Source organism: Harpia harpyja, chromosome Z (genome assembly GCF_026419915.1).
Source record: "Harpia harpyja isolate bHarHar1 chromosome Z, bHarHar1 primary haplotype, whole genome shotgun sequence".
NCBI classification, from domain to species: Eukaryota; Metazoa; Chordata; class Aves; order Accipitriformes; family Accipitridae; genus Harpia; species Harpia harpyja.
The window spans coordinates 61,359,942-61,383,247 of record NC_068969.1 but is presented as its reverse complement, the minus strand read 5'-3'; the positions used below and the strand labels follow the sequence as shown (position 1 = coordinate 61,383,247).

The 23,306-nt window shown below is 40.6% G+C and overlaps 1 protein-coding gene across 7 annotated transcripts in view; it reads right to left on the bottom strand.

Moving 5' to 3' along the window:
- The window catches only part of HOOK3 (hook microtubule tethering protein 3), a 103,146-nt gene that overhangs the window by 78,485 nt on the left and 1,355 nt on the right, over positions 1-23,306 (bottom strand). For all 7 annotated transcript variants that reach the window (XM_052775857.1, XM_052775862.1, XM_052775860.1 and 4 more), the window contains exon 2: positions 8,613-8,698. In XM_052775857.1, the coding sequence (XP_052631817.1) occupies positions 8,613-8,698 (86 nt within the window). The remainder of the gene's footprint in view (positions 1-8,612; positions 8,699-23,306) is intronic.

Below are 23,306 nucleotides of genomic sequence, written 5' to 3'. Positions count from 1 at the left end.
TACAATAAGCTGCTTTAAGAAATGACTGTTTACAAAAGTTTCTCTCCCACAGCGATATACAAAAGCATGGCTTTTGTGTTCTGCATATGTCAAAACATACACAGCATGCTGCAATGTATAATATAACAAATGAATAATTCATTAAGTGGGGCACATTGCACAGATGACAAATGAAGATGTATACCATCTCTTACATTTACCAAGGCCAGTATGACGGACAAAGAAAGAATTAAAAAAAGAAGGACACTGGGTACTAAACAGTCTCCAGAGTAGGATAAAAAGAAAATTTTAAACTGCAGTATAAAACAGGGAATTATGCTGTTCTAGGGATACCAATGGACAGTGAAAACATAGGTAGCATCAGTGAAGCCTAGAAAAAAACAAGAAGAAAAAGAGGATGCAATTCAGAAGCAAGCTATGGCACTTCTATCTGCTCTAAACAGCGTAAGCTACATAACTTTAGGCAGACGGTCTACTCATAGACAGTTCAAACATTTTATTTTGCTTCCATTCTTTATTTCTGGGGTACAGCACTCTCTCAAATAATCATCAACACTGATTGTGTGCAGGCATCTTATCTTACTGTATTTCATACCAATTCTAGTCAGAAGAACCAGTAACCTTCACATCTGAACACAAATAAATAGTGAATCTTACAGAATAATACAAAAAAAGTAAGCTAAAGCATAGGCTGAATTTCTTCCTCCAAGATAATATAATTAGCATGGGAGAATTCCATTCAATGGTACTTTAACCTGAAATTCGAAGATAAAGGTTTTATGATAAAAAGAAAGGAAGTGTTGTTCAGGGATTTACCGACATGTGTTTATTAACAACTGAATCTGTAAGCAAAATGCTTATGCTTGGTTACATAGCACACATTTCTGCCATTTTATATCACACACTACATCAGTGAAAAGCTTTTGAAGGTGTCAGTAATTCCCTCTGTACCCTTTTCTTCTCACAGCCTCTTCCAGCAAGTTTATTACAGAAAATTCTGCTACATGAGTTGTAACTTCTGATGAATGGCCCTTACTTACAAATGGGCTCCTACCTTGAGTGCAAAAAATATTGAGAACAATGTACAAAAAATTGAGAACAATGGAAGGAGAGCTGCTGGCCCCTTCTGAACACTTGACACAAAGCACAGCTGGTTTTTTGTCAGCTGATGAGTAAGGATTATTCTTCCTTTTTTTCTTTTACTAACAACAATCCTACTGTTCTGGTGTGCAAACTTTCTATATATCTAAAGCAACTAACTCCCTGAACTAGGGATCTCTTTGAAACTGTTCCTCTTCATAAACTACTGTCTTAATTTCATCTTGTTTCCATTACCTCCTTCCCTCATAAGTACCAATGGACTCCTTCTATGAAAGTGGAGGTTAAAAAAATAGAAAGAATAGAGAGTTCAGACTTTTAAACTTTAAAGTTTTCAAGAAGAAATGCTATCCTTACTCTTCTATGGAAATACATCCAGATCACTGGATCAGCCCAACATCTTTCATTTTTCATCAATGCTCTACCTCACTTATAGTTCTTCACTGACTGCATTTTCTTCATCCACAGAAAACTCTTTTTTCTTTTTTTTTTTTTAAATCTCACTGGATATATTAATCTGCTCTTTCAGCTATTTCTTTAAACATTAATTAACTGTAGTAAAAGTCCTCATCCACCCAAAAGTCGTCTGAATTCTCCCCTCCCACCTTTATGTAATTAACCTATTAGTACTATTAGCCTCAAAGAACACACATTGACAAGGAATCCTAAGCGGGAGGCAGCTATACTGAAAGACACCCAAATTTAAAGGCACGTGCATTACAGAAATAGTAGTTTACCCTTCTCAATGGAATAAGAGTAAGAGCATTTAAGCTTTGTGTCTCCAGTCAAGACAATAAATTTGACCTTTGAAGATTAACTTTTTGAGAGGTTTTCATGCCAAAGCAACAACTGTTCAAGTTTTCACTGCAAACATCTGTTTGCAGTGACCTGGTGCTTTCAGGCTGTGCTTGCTCTCTGCTATTTAATGTGACTGCATGACTTTTCAGAATAACCTTAAAAGCACCCAGCTGTCTTGCTCTTACACATTTCTATACCTGCAAAAATTTTCTTCTATATGGTATCTTTCTTGGCACAGAGAGGGAGCCATTGCTGCTAATACAAAAAGAAGAGTACACTGGAAAAGCATGCTCTAGACTTGCTTCATATTGTTGAACATTCCCTGATTCCTGACTAAGTATTCTTCCTGTGCTATCTGTTTGAAGGAACAAAAGGAGCATTTCACTACAAGTGTCAAATTTGGTTTTGTTTTCAAGAAAGAATACTCAAAATGGCTTTGTCAACATGCTCCTGATCAGTTTGCTAGTCAGCTATACAAATGCTGATCCCTGTATTTGGCCTATGTTCCCATCTCTAGTATCCAGGGAAACAGACAATGTTTGGCTGTTCTGCAACCCTTGGTATCCACTTCAAAAATCAACTGGAGCCATCTTCTGTTACTACAAAAAAAAGGATCAATAATATTTTCCCTCAAAAATTGTTCATATGTTACCATTCCTGTTTTACAATCCAAGATCAGCTTGCTGCTGCACTTCAAAGTTTATCTCAACAGGAATGCAGTCAAGATTTAGTAATATTATTGCTAAATCTCTGCATGTGAATCAATGTATTCATTGCACAAATATGCAAAATGGTAAATCTGAAGCACAGCTATAAGAAAGTAAGACATCCAAATACTAATTTTGTCAGGTTCAAATTATTACCTAGTGCATAGAGAAAGAACTTTAAATTGCTTAGCTGATCTTTACATATAACTGGGTAAACTAAAGAATTCCCACATTCAGTATCAGCATGGCAATTGTTACAGGAAATATTTTAAAATCATGCTGCAGAAATGTAGTATTTGTGTTGTACATCTCTTTTTAAAACATCAGTTCATCAGCTGAAAACAGTATCTCAGAACAGTTTTCCTTTCTTAATACCGAGGCAGGGAGAAAGACAGTATTTCAAGTGATGGTAGTACCAGGCTAAAATAGTCATTAAGGTTATTGAGGGGCCTTTGACACTGAAGTTTCATTTTGGTTTGTATTAAGGTATATTATGTCTTAGATCCAAATTCTGATTAGTCTTTGAACTAGTCAATCAAGAATATATACAGTTATCAACTGCTGGCCCATCATTAAGTCAAGTGGAACCTGTAGCCTACGGAAGAACTACAGAAGTTCAAGACAGATAAATACCCATATTAAATATGTCACTATTACATTTTTTCTAAATGCTCTGAAAACAGATTAACAGATGATTACACTGAAATCCTGACTTACTATAAAGTTTACTGAACACACCATTTATATGGTCACCACCCTTTTTATACTCCAGCAGGCAAAAAAGGACAGTATCTTTCCAATCCTAAAAAAATAGAAACAGTGTCCAATTTATATTGTATTTACCTTCAGACTTGTAAACTTGGTGTTCAGACTTCGGAAACCTTGCTCTTACAAGTGAGCTGATTTAAATGCTGGGTTGGAAAATCCATTTCTATTGTGTGGGGTGTTGTGTCATCTTTCGTGTACCAGCAAAAAGTAGAAAGACTGCTTCAATTACTCTGAAGCAAGAGGACTGCTGACGTTACTTGAAATTAGTTTTGTTTGATGCAAAAATATGTAAAGATGGGATAATTCTTTTAAGTGATGCCTCATCTTCCTCGAAGAAGGAGAAATTAAGTGCAGAAAGAAACTGTGCGGCATTTACATTTTCTTTGAAGTTTCATGGAAGAAAGACTGTTCTCTACTTCAAGCCTTTAGGATTCTATGCTCCAGATCTTACCTTTTCACATGCTAAAAAGTGTTCCCTTGAAATATTTAACTACATTGAGACCTCCTCCTTCCCCCTTTTTTCTTCCTGTGAATTGGCAGCTCCTTCTTTCACTAGGAGGAAGGCTCCTGCTCCACCTGAGGATTTGCAACTACAGAACAGATTCAGTGCCCTCATAGCAGTTAAGGGGCTAGGAGCTCTGTCAAATGAATCATCTGTGTTCAGTAAACCTGAGCCATGCAGCAGCACAAGAGGGAAGTGGCAAGCGTTAGCAAGGGATGGAGGGCCCTCATCTTCTGACTGACTCGTCATCTAAGAAGTGTTGCTGCTTACTAGAGGTTTGAATTCATGGCATTGTTAAAAGACTGCCAAAGCTTGTCCAGCCCTCAGACTATTACTTCTTCTGCTCTTCCACCTGGGCACCAGCTATACAGCTAGGGAGACCTGAAAAGTACCAAGTGTGATTATGTGGCTCGGGAAGCTATATAGGTCAAGGCCCAAGTAGTCTTCTCCCCAATCATGCCAGTTAGCAGGAAGGGCTTGAGGAGCAGACAGATCCTGCAGATCAACAACCAGCTGTGAAGTGGTGTTGGCAGCAGGGTTTTGGTTTCTATGACCATAGAACCCTCTTTGAGAATCAAGGACTGCTTGGAAGAGATGGGATCCACCTGACTATGGTGGGCAGAAGCATCTTCACCAACAGGCTGGCCACCCTGGTAAGAACAGTTTTAAACAAGGAACAATAGAGAAGGGAAAATACAACCAAATATCAAGTGACAAAGTAGCAGACTCTGTTGGCAAGCAAAGGATGTGGGACGATGTGAACAAGAGATACCACCTCATAGTTATCAAAAGAGGGCTGAAGTGGGGTCACCCCAAGCATATGCACATAAATAAGGAAAGGCTTACAGAAAAACACTACAGGGAAAGCTGTCATTCTTGGGAATCAGCAAGACTGGCTGCACATGTGAAGTGCCTCTGCCCTAATGCATGCAGCATGGAGAACAAACAGGAGGAAACACAGCTCTGTGTGTAGTTACAAGGCCACAGTCTCACTGGGATGATGAAGACATGGTAGGATGGCTCACATGACAAGGTTGCTGCCATGAATGAATACAGGCTCTTTAGGAGAACAAGCTGGGAAGGCAGTAACAGAATATACTGGGTTTGTGTGGTGGGGTTTTGGTCATGGAGGAGGGGCTGCAGGGGTGGCTCCTGTGAGAAGCTGCTAGAAGCTCCCCCAGCTCCAAGTCAGACCCACCTCTGGCCAAGGCTGAGCCCATCAGCAACAGTGGTAGCGCTTCTGGGATAACATATTTAAGAAGGGGAAAACCTGCAGTAGAGAGGAGTGGGATGTGAGAGAAACACGAATGTAGACACCAAGGTCAGTGAAGAAGGAGGGGGAGGAGGTGTGCCAGATTCCCTTGCAGCCCATGGAGGACCCCACACCGGAGCAGGTGGATGCCCCCAAAGATGGCCATGACTCCATGGGAAAGCCCACGCTGGAGCAGCCTCTGCCAGAAGGACTGCAGCCTATGGAGGGGACCCATGCTGGAGCAGTTTGTGAAGAAATGCAGCCCATGGGAAGGACTCATGTCAGAGAAGTTCATGGAGGACTGTCTCCCATGGGAGGGATCCCACACTGGAGCAGGGGAAGAGTAAGGAGTCCTTCCCCTGAGGAGAAAGGAGCAGCAGGGACAATGTGTGACAAACTGACCACAACTCCCATTCCCCATCCCCCTGCACTGCTGAGGTGGGGAGGAGGTAGAGAAAATCGAGAGTGGAGTTGAGCTGGGAAGGAGGGAGGGGTAGGGGGAAGGCGTTTTAAGAGTTGGTTTTACTTCTTGTTATCCTGCTCTGATTTGATTGGTAACAAATAAATTGATTTTGTTTTTTCCCCCCAAATCAAGTCTGGTTTTCACTCATGACCGTCACTGGTGAGTGATCCCTCCCCTGTCCTTCTGTCGACCCACAAGCCTTGCATCATATTTTCTCCTCCCCATCTTACTGAGAGGGAGGAGTGAGCGAGCAGCCTTTGTTGCTGGCTGGGCTTAAACCATGACACAGGGAGATGCCCTTTATGTGAAAGAGCACCAGGAATGCACAAGCTGCCTTGGGATGGATGATGAGCCAGCTGAGAGATTATGGGTCAGGATGACCAGGCAAACCAACATAGGTGGCATTGTTACAGGTGCCCACTACAGACTGCCTGATCAAGATATCATCATGGACAAACTGATGAAACATGGCCTGGGTAAGTGGACAGTGAGGTGGGTTGAAAAATGGCTGAACTGCAAGGCTCAAAGGGTTATGAGCAGCAGCATAAAGTCCAGCTGGAGGCCAGTCCACCAGCAGTATACCCAAGGGGTCAATACTATTAAACATCTTTAATAGTGACCTAGATGATGGAACAGAGCACAAGTTTTCAGACAATACAAAACTGGAAGGAGTGTTTGACACACCTGATAGTTGTGCTGCCATTTGAAAGGACCTCAACAGGCTGGAGAATTGGTCTGACAGGAACCTTATGCATTTCAGCAAAGGTAAGTGCAAACCCCATCCACTGATATATTCTGGGGGTCAACTGCTCGGAAAGCAGCTTTGCAGAGAAGAAGCTTGGTAGAAACCAACCTGAACACATTCCAGCAATGTGTCCTTGTAGCCAAGAAGGCCAACCACATCCTGGGCTGCATAGGGAAGAGTATTGCCAGCAGGCCAAGGGAGGTACTAGTCAGCTCTGGTGAGACCGCATCTGAAGTGCTGTCCTGGGCTCCCCAGTATGAGAGAGACCTGGACATACAAGGGAGCTCAGCAAAGGGCAATTAAGATGATTAACAGACTGGAGCATCTGCCATATGAGGTGAGACTGAGCAAGCTGTCTGTTTAGGCTCAAGAAGAGAAGGCTCAGTGGGATCTTGTCAATCCTGTGTATAAATACCTGATGGCTCCTTCTTTATACCCTCACATAATCTTCTCAGTGGTGTCCAGTGAACAGACAAGAGGCAGTTGTCATGGTTTAACCCCAGCCAGCAACAAAGCACCACACAGCCGCTCACTCACTCCCCCGCAACCCAGTGGGATGGGGGAGAAAATCAGGAAAAGAAGTAAAACTCATGGGTTGAGATAAGAACAGTTTAATAGAACAGAAAAGAAGAAACTAATTATGATAATGATAACACTAATAAAGTGACAGCAGTAATGATAAAAGGACTGGAATATACAGATAATGCACAGTGCAATTGCTCACCACCCACCGATAAGACGCCCAGTTAGTCCCCAAGCAGCGATCCCCCCGCCCCCACTCCCCCCAGTTTATATACTAGATGTGACATCACATGGTATGGAATACCCCGTTGGCCACCTTGGGTCAGCTGCCCTGGCTGTGTCCTGTGCCAACTTCTTGTGCCTCTCCAGCTTTCTTGCTGGCTGGGCAAGAGAAGCTGAAAAATCCTTGACTTTAGACTAAATATTACTTAGCAACAACTAAAAACATCAGTGTTATCAACATTCTTCACATACTGAACTCAAAACATAGCACTGTACCAGCTACTAGGAAAACAATTAACTCTATCCCAGATGAAACCAGGACAGCAGTGGGCACAAACTGAAAGACAAGTACTTCCACCTGAACATAGAGAAAAAACTGTCCCCAGCTTTTTGTTTTGTTTGGGGGGGGGGGGGGGGGGATGTTGTTTTTAAACTGTGAGGGCAATTGAATACTGGAACAAGTAGCCCATAGGGGCTGTGGAGTCTCTATCCTTCCATATGCTCAAAATCTGACTGGATACAATCCTAGGGGAACTTGCTCTAGCAGACTCTGCTTTGAGCAGGTGAGTTGGATTAAACACTCCAGAGGTGCCTTTCAACATCAACTACTCTACAATTCTTTGATGCAAACCATAAGAACTCTAACAGAAAACTGTTCATATCTATTCTGTACCTGTCCAGTCTTCATTTTCAACAAATTACACAGAAAACATTTTATTCTGCATTTACACTCAAGACAGTACCCTCTTCATGTTAAAAGGAATAAAGTGTATCCTTTTTAAAAAAAAAAAAAACAACAAAAAACAGGCCTGTAGGAACTGGCGTGCTCCATTTGGACTGCTGACTTTAGTAAGTGCTGCTTAAGTTTCTAATTAACAATAAAAAGTTGTTTTTCTGTGAAAACAGGTAATTCTGCATATAGCTACTTTCAGATTCATATCTGTAGTCCCCAGAAACATCCTAGATTACACTGAGATGTTGAACTAATGCATTTTACCCTAACTGATCTTAAAGTTCAAAAGAACAAAACCATTATCTAGTGTAACAGCTATTATTCCTTCACTTACTGTAAAGAACATAGTATCTTTGCAAACAACTAAATTGACAGTTCCATTCAGTTCATCACAGAACTTTTATTGCACGAAACTAATTCTAACATTACTGATACACTGACTGTAGTTTGCAACAATTATCAGGGCCCAACACCTTACCCTGCACTGGTTCCAACTTTTTAAAAAAGTTTGAATTTGTAAGCTTAGTTTTAATCCAACTTACTTTGCAGTAAGCTCACACTTGAACAAATACCTCCCTAAAACAAAACTTTATTTACTTTTTTTGCATTTAAGATAGTTATCTGAAAACTATAGGAAAACCCCCCCCCATATTAGTCATGTTCCAGATTAAAGTACTGTCTAAGCATAGGAAAAGCCATATCCTTATGGAATTCCAGCCAAGTTTGAACTAAAATACTTAGATACAGAAAAATGTATAGACAATGAAACTGTGTGTTTTTAATTCATGAAATAATTTCTTACATTTTTTGAAGAACCTGTGCCATCACAACCCCATTCGTTAAATCTTCCACAGTCTGGCATGGTGCCTCAACATTAAACGTCTGGATCTGTAGGAGGAAGGAAAAGGTTATCTTCTTCTACTTTAATGTCAAGGGACTTTCAAAAGTAAAAAAAAAAAATGCTACCAAATAGCAAATAGAACAGAGTAAACCCCACATGTTTAGTGTACAAGTTAGGAATTAAGAAGCTTTAGATTTAACAGCAATCAAGGAAATGAACTACTCACAGGGCTTAGCATCTTTATTTTCAGAAACTTGTGAACTTTGCTACAAACAACACCAGTACATTCTCCAAAAGACAAATTTTCCACAGCATTTTCTAATTTGGAATGTCACTGGGCCTGCTGTTCTCCCATTCAAGTGCTTCTGGAGTGTAAATTCAAGTACACTCTCTCTACGAACATATGTAAGAAACTCAGCATTTAGAAGTAACACTGATAGCTCAAAACTCTCATAGGCTCCCCACAACCAGAAGATCAAACATAATGGACATACATAGTCCAGACTTAACTATTCCCTACTATCAGATGGAAGAGGACAGCACAACACTGCTAAGCTCTAGTGGATCTACGTACTACTAGTGTTCTGAATACTTCAGGGTATTTTATTAACATAGTGACAGCCAGTAAGGTCCATATAATGGCACACCTCTGGTCTTCAGATGGAAGCTAAGATCTGAAAATGCTGCTGTTCTGAAGGGGAATGGCAAGGACCATAGGACCTAGCTGTTTGATAACAGAATTACTTAAGACTAATGATGAGTTAGTTCATAAAAAATTCCCCTCCACAGACTGCACACTGAACACACTTACTGAGACCAACCTAAGGTTAATTTTCTGAGGATGTTGTGCAATATTCTAGATTACGCAGGAGCAAGAATAATCTCTTAGAAAGCCACTCATCAATAGACATAATTTCTGTATGGCTTCTATTCATCAACTCCATTTTCATGCATATAGCATACAGGCTATCTGAAACCCTCCCCCTACCATATCAGCAAACATACAAACACACAAGGCAAAGCTCTTTTCTCACTTCCTCCCTTGGTGCGGAAAAGAGCCTTTCTGCTTCAGCACAGTCTTTTCAACTGGTCTAAGATATTTGATCATTTACTTTAAATGAACATTATTTTAAAAGGATGCAGATAAGTTTTGTGAAAACAGTTTTGATGACATGTCATTTGGAGGGTATCTGCCTAATACTCTCTGCTGTTATCCTCCTCCTAGGGAAAGCCTGGGCTTATTCGCTCTATAGAGAGATCTGGACAGGCTGGATTGATGGGCAGAGGCCAGTCATGTGAAGTTCAACAAGGCCGAGTGCCAGGTCCTGCACTTGGGTCACAGCAACCCTATGCAGTGCTACAGGCTTGGGGAAGAGTGGCTGGAAAGCTGCCTGGCAGAGAAAGACCTGGGGGTGCTGGTTGACAGCCAGCTGAATATAAGCCAGCAGTGTGCCCAGGTAGCCAAGAAGGCCAACGGCATCCTGGCCTGCATCAGAAATAGTGTGGCCAGCAGGAGCAGGGAAGTGATTGTTCCCCTGTATTCAGCACTGGTGAAGCTGCACCTCAAGTACTGTGTTTGGTTTTGGGCCCCTCACTAAAGGAAAGACATTGAGCTGCTGGAGCGTGTTCAGAGAAGGGCAACCAAGTTGGTGAGGGGCCTGGAGCATATGTCTTATGAGGAGCGGCTGAGGGAGCTGGGGCTGTTTAGTCTAGAGAAGAGGAGGCTGAGGGGAGACCTTATCACTCCCTACAACTACCTGAAAGGAGGTTGTAGTGAGGTGGGTCCTGGTCTCTTCTGTCAGGTGGCTGGAGATAGGACGAGAGGAAATGGCCTCAAGTTGCGGCAAGGAAGATTTAGGTTAGATATTAGGAAAAATTTCTTTACTGAGAGGGTTGTCAGACATTGGAACAGGCTGCCCAAGGAAGTGGTTGAGTCACCATCCCTGGAGGCATTCAAAAAGTGCATAGATGGGGCACTCCATAACATGGTTTAGTGGGCATGGATGACGGTTGGACTTGATGATCTTGAAGGTCTTTTCCAACCTAAATGATTCTATGATTCTATGATTTGTAGGAAGCACTACTCATATGCACCAGGGGTAAGAAAGCCTACAAGACAGCTTGCAACTTCAGGCTACATAAATGTTAGATATATCAACCATTTTTTTCTGAACATAATGTACAACCATTCATGCTTTAGTGGCATTTGAAACACCAATGCTGGTCCAAGCCATTTCCCAATAAATGCCCTCTAGATATATGAACTGTCTTTTATTGTAAGATACATAACAGTGGGAAATTTTGCAGGTCCTTTTTTGAAGAAAAGGCTCTCAAAAAAATCAAGAGCACGATATCCAGATTCTCATAATAACTTTGGAATGTCACATAAGGACTCTGGCAACACCATTTAACATTAATTTGGAAAACCAGTACCTAGGTGAATGTTCCTTTCTTTCCTTTACTCTGAAAGGAAAAAAACCTAGCACTCAATTACAAAAAAAAAAAAAACAGCAATGATGTCCACAAAGTGCCAAAAAAAACCCCCAAAACCAAAAAACAAACCAGCTCTCAGAGCATGTTTGCTGAGCAAGTTCAACAGTGACCAGCAAAGAGTCCTGAATGATGTCTGTGTTCCAAGAGTACAAGAACAAATTACTGTGTGGCACACGAAACAGACAGAAGTGACTTCTACACGTCAGATTCAGTAGATTTTCCTATAGCTTGGTCTGAGCTACCCAGAAAACACAGCTCCTCATTTCTCCAGGGAATCAAGGAGCCATCAAAGATGGCCAAGACACTAGGTGAAAATCAGGGTGGGTCAGTGGGAACCCCCCCCCCCACACACATGGAAAACAGCACATAACGGGATATAACATCAAATTGCTGTGTTTCACCAGAAAATTGCATTTACCTACAACCTCTAAATTGTGGCAATACTGTTGAAAGAATACAGAGACAACTGAGTCTGAATCCACAAACTCAGCAACACATTAAACAGGAAATAGCACTTCCTAGCAAAAAAACCCTGTAATGACAACATGGACGCTTATGCTTGAAGAAGTTCAAGATGCTACAACAATAAAATTCTCAAGCACAGACAATGAAAACTTGTTTCTAATTCTGCATATTATACTTAAATAATGAGTATTTAAATTACTTTGCTGCACAATAGCCAAATCAAAAAATCACTTAAGAACTACTACTATTATGATTTTTCAAAAATAGACAAAATTAAATGCTCTTTTCAAATAAGCAATACCAACATTAAGGAGGTCTTCAAACAGATTGCAAACTAATCAGATTTTTTAAAATCCATTTTGTATCTTGATGTATGAAACACCTCCTTGACTAAACAAAAGTGTACGTAGGAGATACCATGACACTGATAGAGGAAGAAAGGTTGCTAAGCCTATTTCCATGACACAGAGAAACAAGATGCATACTCTCTGCTCTTTTGTAACTAATTTTATCATCATACTTCCCCCATAATTTATACACAAGAAAAGGTCAAAACTGTCATTAAGGCTCAGGTAACCAGTCTGAAAACTTAAAGAAAGACTAAAACTCATTATATGACTTGTTTCTTCACATACATTTAATTTTTGTAATAAATGTCTTTGCTTGCATAGGAAAGGAATAGACAGCATAATATTTCAATTAAGGTGTCAAATTTCTGCTACAAAACATTTATTCAACTCTTAAAGGAACTGTATCTTTTTCAAATCCTTCAGAGATACGACAGTAACAAATTTTCTTGCAAAAAAAACCTACATAAAACAGCTTTACTAATTTATTTCAAAGTTAAACTCCTATACCATTCTCAGATAGTTCTACAAAACACTAAACCACTTTAAGTAACAGTAGAGTTCAGGAGGGAGAACAATAATAATGTGGCAATGCAGAAGCAGAGTCCATCTGTGGAGGCAAAGAAGTAAATATTTTTCTGTGTGTGCCTCTAAACAGCTATTCAATAACAGCTGTTAAAACACTGCCGTTCCTGTGCATTGTGATGTGTTTCCTCCCGGAAGACTTCTCTCTCATCCTGCTGCAACTGCTCCTGCTTCTCGAGTGTTTGCAATACTGCCCCCATCGTTAGCTGCCCAGAGCTGTAAATTAATTCCCATTCCCTGTTATGATTCTTTTTTTTCCCCACTTCCTGTACCACTATGTGGAGCCTTGCCATCATGCCTGAGGGACAGGATGCCATCCAGAAAGACCTGGACAAGCTCAAGAAGTGGACCCATGTGAACCTCTTAGGTTCAACAAGGCCAAGCGCAAGGTCCTGCACCTGGGTCATGGCAACCCCTGGCACCCATACAGGCTGGGGAATGAAAGGGTTTGTGAGCAGCCCTGCAGAGAAGGACTTGGGGGTACTGGTGGATGAAAAGCTGAATGTGAGCCAGAATGTGCACTTGCAGTCCAGAAAGCCAACCATATCCTGGGTTGCATCAAAATAAGCATGACCATCAGGTCGAGGGAGGTGATTCTCCCCCTCTACTCCGCTCTGGTGGGACCCCAGCTCTGGAGTCCTCAGCGCAGGAAAGACATGGACCTGTTGGAACGGGTCCAGAGGAGGGCCACAAAAATGGTCAGAAGGATGGAACACCTCTCCTATGAGGAAAGGCTGAGAGAGTTGGAGTTGTTCAGCCTGGAGAAGAGAAGGCTCCGGGAAGACCTTATTGTGGCTCTTCAATACTTAAATGGGGCTTATAAGAAAGATGGGGACGGACTTTTTAGTAGAGCCTGTTGCGACAGGACAAGGTGTAATGGTTTTAAACTGAAAGAGGGTAGATCCAGACTAGATATAAGGAAGACATTTTTTACAATGAGGGTGGTAAAACACTGGAAGAGGCTGCCCAGAGAGGTGGTAGATGCCCCATCCCTAGAAACCTTCAAGGTCAGGTTGGACAGGGCTCTGAGCAACCTGATCTAGTTGAAGATGTCCCTGCTCATTTCAGGCAGGTTAGACCAGATGAACTTTAAAGGTCCCTTCCAACCCAAACTGTTCTATGATTCTATCAGACAAGAGTCTGGAGAAAAAAGGGAAGAAAACCCCACCAACCACTTGGCTCAATCACTAGGTCTAGTAGGCCTTCACACCTTCCATCAACTATCACGTAATGGCAGAAGAGGGTTCTCTGATTTTATTAAGTATTAATCCAGACCTCTGACTCACACAGCCATGAACATGAGCTGTCAATTTTTATACAAACCTTAGAATAAGGAGTAGCAGGTGACTGTTTCAATGTGAAGGAGGCTATCACTGGGGACTAAATTGCTGCAGGAAGTCAGAACCTTAGAAAATCTGAGTTACGGTTCCAGATTACCTATATGACTAGTGAGGATTTGTTAGCTACAAAGGATAGGAGGCATGAAAAATACTCATGATATGAAGGTCAGAACTGGAAAAACACTCAGTTCTCAAGGACAGTAGCTGAAGACCAGTATAAAAGTTGTGGTGGGGAATTTAGTATCCCATGAAGCTGGAGGAAAACAAACAAACAAAAAAAAACCCCAAACAGAAGAAAACCCAAACCACCCCAACAGCCTTCCCCCAAAAAGACTAAAAAAAACCAAAACCAAAACCAAAAACCTCTCCAGCACCTTTCCCTTCTCAACACTAAGAGTTAATGAAAGACCTGCTCTTTGCACAGTGATTATATACATAGCTTGGTTTTTATTGCTGGTGCAGTTGCACAATAGACCTTTTATGTATTCTTTTGTAATAATACCTGAAATCTTTATTAGAAGTTCTTAGCAGATAAAACACTGTGTGACTGGTTACCTTATGCACAAACACAACAAAAGGTAATGCCCACTTTCTAATTAGTTATTTATCAAAGTACTCCCCAACTTATAAATGATCCTTTAGAATTATTTACCCATTATTTCCCTACATTTTTGGAAATGACTATGCAAGCTTACAACTAGCTGCCATGTAGAGCCTAGAACAATACTGTATCACCACAGAAGAAACAGATCACACAGCTAAGACAGGGAGAAGTGGCTAAAAGGAGTAAAAAACAAGAAAGAAACCAGCCTCACTGGGTTGGATGCAAATCACTACTCAAGCCATTAGCAAGAACACTTGAAAGAGCAAAGCGGCAGAGAAGATTAAGGATGGTTGGATACTTCTGTCCTCATACATTTACCCAATATTACCTATGACATCTGCAAGAATCCCACTAAAACAAATTTCACTCAGCTTCAATGCCTGGAACAACAGGAAGTTGTTCTTCCTCAGATGCCAAATTCTTCTATTGAGCCAGACCTGTCACAAAGAGAATTGGATTCCTATCCTATAACCAGATCCTGTGCTTCTGGACAACTTTAAGGTTTCTTCACCACTCTTCTCCTCCCAGTTGGTAGCAGTGCTGTCTTCTACTTGGATAGTCATGCCATAAGCTATTTTTTCATGCTTTCCAAGACAGCAGCAGACTGCATGAAGCAAACAAAGGGGATCCAGACTCTCCAACAAGCAACAGTTTTATTCCATGATTTGAATTTCCAGATGTTTTGGCTGATTTTTAGGCTGTCAAACTTTCATCATTAAAATCTCAAGAGTTACTTTGCAATCCAGCTGTAATGTTAGGCACTCAATTAGCCAAACAACAAAATGGCAAGGTCTTTACATTACTGGCCAGGGTGGGGATTCTTCAGGGAGGAGGAGTTTAACATTATTTTTAGTAATTTCCTTCTCATTTTATATATACTGTGTTTGACGCCAAATACTTGAATAGGTCAAAGCCATGAAAGGTCTCAATCAAATTATTTCATTCATAATTTAAGTTTTCCAAAGATTAAATACTTCCTTTGCAGAAATACAGTGCAGAAAGTAGAAAAGATACCTTGACTAAAGCTTACTTCCTAAAGAACTGTGAAATGAGAGCACCATGACAGCACAAACCAGTTATTACTGCACTATCTTGGCACTGCCACTAAACTGCTGCTAACTGAAGTGTTCAAGTATGACACATCATTGAGATACAATGAACTGAGTCTCAAGACTGAATGATGTTTGGTTTAACAATTCCAGAAACATCCATGAGAAGACAAGCTAATCTACCAACTCCTGGGGAGAAAATGAATGTATTCTTGTTTTCAGTTGAAAGCCAGATGAGCCAGCTGATGAAAGAGAATATTACACAGCATTTCTGATGAAGATAAAATGAAAATAGGATACATAATAGGAAGGCCTAACACAGTACTGTAAACCAACAGTTCTTTCCAAGCTTTCATCTACTTAATCATGTTTTGTTTAAAAGTAATAGCTACCATTGATGCTTTCTCTTCTTTTCTCAACATACAAGCTATTAATAAGTGCAAAACTGCCAAACATTACCTCAATACACCCACATTTATAGGATAGACGCATTCACACTCCACCAAGCACCAATGAACTTTAGAAACCCAAAACGGTGCCTTTCAAGACTAGAAACATCTTCTCATGGAAGAAAACACATGGCAGGGTTTACAAGAAGTGAACCAATGGCTTCCTCTGCTGATCAGAGTGCAAAAATTTCCATCTCTATTACCCAGAGTTGACATATATAACATAGTTAAAGTGATGTCACTTTAAACATAGGACGTGTAGGATATCCTCTGTCTTCAGCACTCTTTGACTTACAGAAGCCTAGATTATAATGCAACCCATAGAACTGGGATGCTTGAAGTTTCACCAAAGGAGGATAATGGAACTGTTCTCTAAAAGCAGGTGTTAAATACAAATAGCAGAACAGTGCTCAATGAACAAAAGAGCAAAATTCTTTTTGTCCTGAATGAAGACTGCTAAGCTACTAGAATACTAGAATACTACCTGAATAGCACCAGGCAAATGTGCCCAAATCAATCCATACTAAGACAAAGAACAGGCAGCAAGGCACAGCTTCTGTTTGATGGTATAAAGCAAAGCAAAGTCCACTAACTCCTCAGCTAGTGGTTAGTCAGAAAAACTCTGCATACTAGTAGTCCAAATTCATACATATTTCTAATATTACTTAAAAAAAAAGTGAACATAGATGACAGCTTTGCCCTTGCAAAACACAGAAAAAGAACAATAACTATTTAAAGCCCACAACTCCACCCTCTTGCAGCTATAATTTAGATGAAAAGTACTGTCTATTGACAGGCGGAATAAAGAACTCTCCCCCAAAGGCAGAGAAGATGAATCCAAGAGCAGTAAGCTCTACTGAAATACCATCTGCACAAACTTTCTGATCAGTGTGGAAACAGTCTTTCACAGGATCACAAGAGTAAGAAAGACTTAGCAGCTAAAATATAGGATTCCAAGAGAGTTGGCAATGAGTTTTCATCAGGCTAAGAATTTCAGACTTAACAGATTCTAGAACTGGTAACGCAGATGTATAGCACACCACTAAATTTAGCATATCTTCCTGTTCAAGTCTTCTCCATTTCCAGGATTTATATTACAGCAAACATTTTCCTGAACTTCATGGAGACTGTGTAGATAAGCAGAACAAGATTTTTCAGAGGCTGACCAAATTTCATGATTCCTTAAGGAAGACAGGAGCCACCATGGAACAGGCTGCCATCTTTTGGCATTGTCCATAAAATAAAATCAGCTGAATCATGCTGGAATAATCAAGTCCTGATGGGTTTTTTTTCTAACCACCAAAGGGGCAGTAGCATTGATAAAACCACCATAATCTCTGTTGCAGTTAAACACAAACTTATTTCTACTTAATCCTGTCCTGAAGTAAAACTATGGATACCTTGCTGCCATGGCAAACAAGTTCACTCAAAGGTTTATCTTATGCAATCCAGGAATGCAGGAAGGGCTATAACCCATTTAACACTTTGCAACTCTGCAATGAATAAAATACAGATGCTCATTTCCCAGATCTAATGCCCCCAAAACATACATCACACGGGGTGTGAATACCCACTTGTTTACCTTAAGTATCTCAACCTAGCCACCCTGACAGATTTAGCTCACAGATTTAGCTCCAAACAGTCAATGGGACTTCCACAGAGGACACAAAGCACTACACTTCCAGCGTAGCGTACACTTGCAAAGAAGCTTGCAGCTACAGGGCATGAAAGAGCCCTACGAATTCTACGGCTGAAGCACATTATCATCAGATTTACAATTCACCTTTTTGTGCAATACTTGCTCCACTACATGCACCACTCCAAAAACACTTCCTGTGCGCTCCTTTTGAAAGGCTGCCATCCTTTTGTGGCCCCAGCTAGTCCACTGAAACACAACTCCAGCTTTGTATTCATTCAGAAGCTTTTGCCTGCCACATGCAGAAGCGGAGTGCTGGCTGGACTCCCTCCACCTTTAACCTTAGAGAGCTTTTGCTTCCACCAAAACCTTCCTCCCCCTCTCCATGCTGTCTCTTGTTCATTGCCCCAAACAAGAAGCACTAAGTAACTCAGGAATGACTAAATCACATTTGGCAAAGTAAGGCAGACATGAAAACAGCACACGCATACTCTGCAGGGGAGGAAACCACTACCAGTAGGCTGGGGAAGGCGTTAATTCCTTTCCCTTTCCTGTATGGCAGGACCTGCCAGGCTGTCGGCAACAAAAGCCGCAAGAAAGACGCTACTACCCTCTTCCCCTCACTTCCAGCCAAGCATTCCTGCCTTAACCTTGTGCTAGTGTTAGTTGCTGTGTGGCCAATAACCTCGCTGGGTTTTTTTTAATTAATGACTAGGACTTGCAAATCAATTTGATTAAGCAACCCTGGACTTAGGCTCTGAAGCTGCAGGCAAACCAAAGTTAGTTAAGTCTTTCTAAACTATCACAGTACTCAAGAGCCCTCGGCTCAGCCAAGAAAGCAGATAGCAGCAAGTGCAATTGAGTCTTGGGCCCCTTTTCTTCTCCTTCTCCTGCTCCACAACTTGAAAGTCTGCAATTGCTCTACAGAAGTCCAACACATAGCAGCAAATACTTTTGATGGTCCAGGAAGAATAAAATGTCAGAATATTATCTTCCAGTTCAAGAGCCTCAAAACTGTCTCGCAGAAAGAAAGACAAAGATAATTGTGCAAAATTCACAATTTGACTTCATCTCTTTGAAACAACTGTTTAAATATTTCAAAAAGAAGATAGAAACAGCTTTCTCTCCTCACCTCCCACCTTGAGATTAACAAGCTAACAGAAAAGTTGTTTCCTTTATACTGTTCAAGGTTCACAGTTCTCAGCAGCAAAATCTGTTTCTTCCTCAAGCAACATCTTGCAATCCCCCCCCAGAAAAATGAGGGGGCAGAACTGGGAGCTGAAATTGAGCACATACTGAATCACATCTACGTGTGGTTTTTTTTTTTCTTCAGAGAACTAGCAATTGTTATAAATGTACCACTGCTATAGAGCAGCTCTTCAGAAAGGAGTAAATTGAAAAAAAGGCAGAATTTGGGACAAGGCCACAAAGAATGAAAATCTAACACTGTCACAATGCACACATGAAGAATAAAGTCTGCACTGCCAAACTCTGTGTTCAGCCTTCCTTCCTGTTGTTGACTTAAAAGAAGGTGGGGGAAGGAATACATACAAACTGTACTTTATTATCTTTAATTATCACATTCATACATTATCAGCCTGTTATCACTTGCTCTACAATACAATCTTTAAGAGAAGTTCTTCTGCCTCTGCTTGACCTCTCAGCAATAGGTCAAAAAAATGCCTATAACATAATAATGGTGTTAGACACCCCAGCTTCTTCAAACACAGTGAATGATAAGCTCAGAATATCACTCTTGGACAACTACCCCTAAAAAGGTGCAACAACAAATTCTTTACCTGAGAGGTCATCAAAAATAAAAAAGTTTGCTCAGCCTACTGGTCTGTCACAGCAGATAGAGGGGCTGTGATCTGCCAGATACCTCAACCCATGCTCCATGACTGCTGGCAAGCTCCGTGTTTTTTCCCCTGTCTCAGCAGCAACATACTCAAACAGAACTATCTTCTTGACCTGCTGTCATCACCAGCCCAATCAACCACTCCTGAAATTTGATGTTTTCTTCAAGAGGTAAGACATGCTGATGAGATGATATCATCAGAAGAAAATGAAACCCTATACAACTTTGTGGTCAATGATGAAGGATTGAAAGAAGAAAGAGTTTAAACAGGCTTAGCAAGTCTCCTACAATCTTGGAATCTACAAGAAACCAGAAGAGCACTTAAAACCATGGATGCACAAGGATCAAGAACAGTCTAAAAAGGATGTAACTGGACAGTAGGAGAAAACACAGCTTTCCCAGTAAATTTCAGCAGGTTTGATCCTCTCTGAAAAGCGTGGCTACAAAGCATTTACAAGCAGCCTTCCTGAAGAATCAAAATCTGTTTCAGTGCTTGCTCACATGGTCTCCATATTTCAGACTACCACAGGCAAATCCTCCCAGCTGGGGATAGGCCACCACACAGAAGACAGAGATACACTGTACTGAGAAGATTTTTCAGCCAAAAAGGAGAAAGGTCAAAGGATTGATACCACATAAATGGCCAGAGTGCTGCTTTCAAAATGGAGTGTGCCTAAACAGGGGCCTTGTACAGCATTTACAAAAGTCTCACTTATAAAAGTTTTAACCTGTCTACCACAGAAACTGTTTTGGCATTCAGGGTTGGAAGAGAAAGAAAGCAGGCAAGATGCAGCTTGGTAGAGGCAGCGCATGGCAAAATAAGAAGTATTTACCATAATGAAGGAAAGGAAGTTCATGACATCTCCACAGCAATCTGCTACTTATAACCAGACAGCAGTGACCTCTTTGAGGAATCCTGCTGTTTACAAACCAATGCTAAGCAATCTTTTCAGTATCACACCTTAGTTCTATGTTAAAAAAGAAAATTTCTCAGGTTACATAGCAAAAGCCTGTAGCCATCACACTGATTTCAGATATAGACGTATTAAAGTGTAACTGCCACATGCACATTTGATAGTTCTCCACATTTTAAGAAATGACTCAGTGATATATCTGACTTAAAAGCACTCCTGACACTACACACAAAAAAGAGAAGAAAAAAAAAAGTCCGTGTGTTCATATGTGGACCAGTCATAAGCTTTAAAGAGAAGAGATGTTGTAAATCTGTATTAGATCTGCTGAAACAATTTTAGTATCATTGCAGGTTTACCCCACAGCCACGTTTTTCTATGCTGCTTTGGCTGCAGTGCAGCTTGGATAACTATACCACAGTGCCTAGAATAATCTCAGAAGAGGCTTCTGGGAGATTTTTGGTAGAGTAATAGTTCTGCAATTACAGCAGGCTGCAACCACTGCTGAAGTATAAATATCAGCTTTGAGATGTCAGTAGTTGGGCTCCAGTCCTTTCCTCAGTTTCACTCAAGTTGCCACTACCCTGGCTGCCTCAAAATAACATCATGGTCACCTGCTAAAGTGGTAGGAAGCAAAAGCTCTCCCAGCTGTTTAAAATCCTGAACAAAAATTATTCAGGAACCCATGTGACCATGCTGTTGAAGAGGTAAAAAAACTGACAGTTACACCCCAAGCTAGAGCATAATGTTAAAAATGGGGGCATTGGTGAAATATTAAAGAATAAAACAAAACATATTCACAGGTAAGCAGTTTGCTCCAGCTTAAAGATAACAGAACAGGAATCACAGGCATGCAAGGTAAGAGGCATGAGGGATATTTGCATTCATTAAAATCATGAGCTGGCAAAAGGAGGAGCAGTTTCATCTCACTCTACATCCATCTGAGCAAACACTCAGCTTAAGCTGGACCGGTTCTCAGACTTGTGGAAAGCCTTATCTATTCAAAACACAGACAAACCAGTTCAAGTACTTCTGTATGAATGTGAAGCAAGCAATCTGGGAGGTTAAACCAGTTCTTAAGAACAGCAAGCTTCTCTGGCATAATGGAAAAGATCGGCTATGCCAGGTATGCATAAACTGCAATTAAGCCAGCTCTATTCTCCCATCTAAATGAATGGTTTCCCAAGAATCATTATGAGACTCGAAAGCAAGGCAAAAAAAGCATCTTGTTTATACAGCCAGTTTTACTGCGGACTAAAAAACTTTACTGCCTCTTTTGCAAGTTTCACATATCCTGGAATAAACTGAAACCATCTTTCTTCATTTTTTTTTACTGAATCTGTTTCAAAGCCACATTCACACAAAAATACTGAAATTGTAAAAATAACCCAGAACTCCACACATTCATCTAAGAAATGTGTTGACTAATTCTAATGCTGTTTAAGAAGGATTTACTAATATTTCTGCTAACCAAAAAAAGATGCAGCTAGTTTCTTGATTAACTCAGTATCTGAGGGGGTGCAAAGGTTAGAAATGTAAAGGGATCTGCATGGACTATTACTACAGACAGGACAAGACTCCACTGGATAGGTATAGTTTCAGGACCAAAGATTATAAATACTAACTACTGCTCAAACATGAGCATATGGATGAGTAATAATTCCTACAGATGGTCAATGCCACAAGACTTTTTCTGTTGCTGCAATTTTTCTCTCTCTAAGCTTTCCATTTTTATGTCTGCTTCTCCAGGACAGCTTTATGTGCCAAGGTAATTTTTTTCAATGGTTTAGCTTTTCTAAGAAAGCGCAAATTATTTTCAATGGTAACAGTAAAGTTTGCTGCTCAACAAATCAATTGCCTCAACTACCAACCTCAAATGTGGCAAGGAAAAACAAACAAACAAACAGAAAAATCACTAGTTCTTTCCACTACTTTTTTTGTTTAATGCAAGAAAATCAGTAGAGATTTTCACTAACACAGAAGATTTCATATAGATACATTTGTACTCTTCATCTCCACAAACAAGAAGCAGTGACTCTTATTTTCTATCAAGACTAATCCAGCTTCCACCGCATTTGAACATGTGCGGAAGTTGATAAAGCAATCCTCTCGAACACATATAAACCACTGGTTTGTACTGTATTTGGCTGTACAAAGAATTCTTTTGGGGAACAGGGAAGTAGCCACTGCCTTCTGACTCTGCATTTTAGCATCTCCCTCACTAGCTCGCAAACACCTTAACCTTATGAAGTTTTAAAAACAACTTTATTGAAATATTAACACCTCAAAATCAAATTTGAACAGCATACTGAAGTAACAGAATATTGGAATATTTTTAGTTTTGAAATCTTTTCAGATGTGACACAGACTTCTGCACAGATGCTATACTTTAACAAAATATTCTCAAGTCATTAACAATTTTGTCCAACCTGCGATTGGATAATAGGTAGGATCAACAGTTCAAATCACTCGTAACAGGCCAATACCATACAAGAGAAAATTCAATCTCTTTCATTCTGCATCAGCTTACATGTTTTGAGTACAAGTAGTCCGACATGCAGAGGAAAGAACTAGTCTGTTGGTTACTTGGAAATCTGGGGAGTTAAGAACACATTGGGACTGCAACCGCTTGCTAGGTTAAGCTTTCAAGCATGCTTCTCCCATTGGCACAACTACTTTACTGCCAAAGAGCACAAGAGAAGCATCTCTAAAACAGCTAAAACGAAAACACATGGAAACTAGGAGCGTGTAGCAACAGACCTTCCTCCATCACCCCCACCAGTAAACCTTCCTCCTTCTCCTAGCACTGAGCCTCTCAATCAGCCTTTCTTTGCAAGGATTCACACACGCCAACTTCCGCATGAATTCTATCAGTAAGAAGACTTCCATTCCCAATGCCTGAAAAAGAAAGCGTGGGA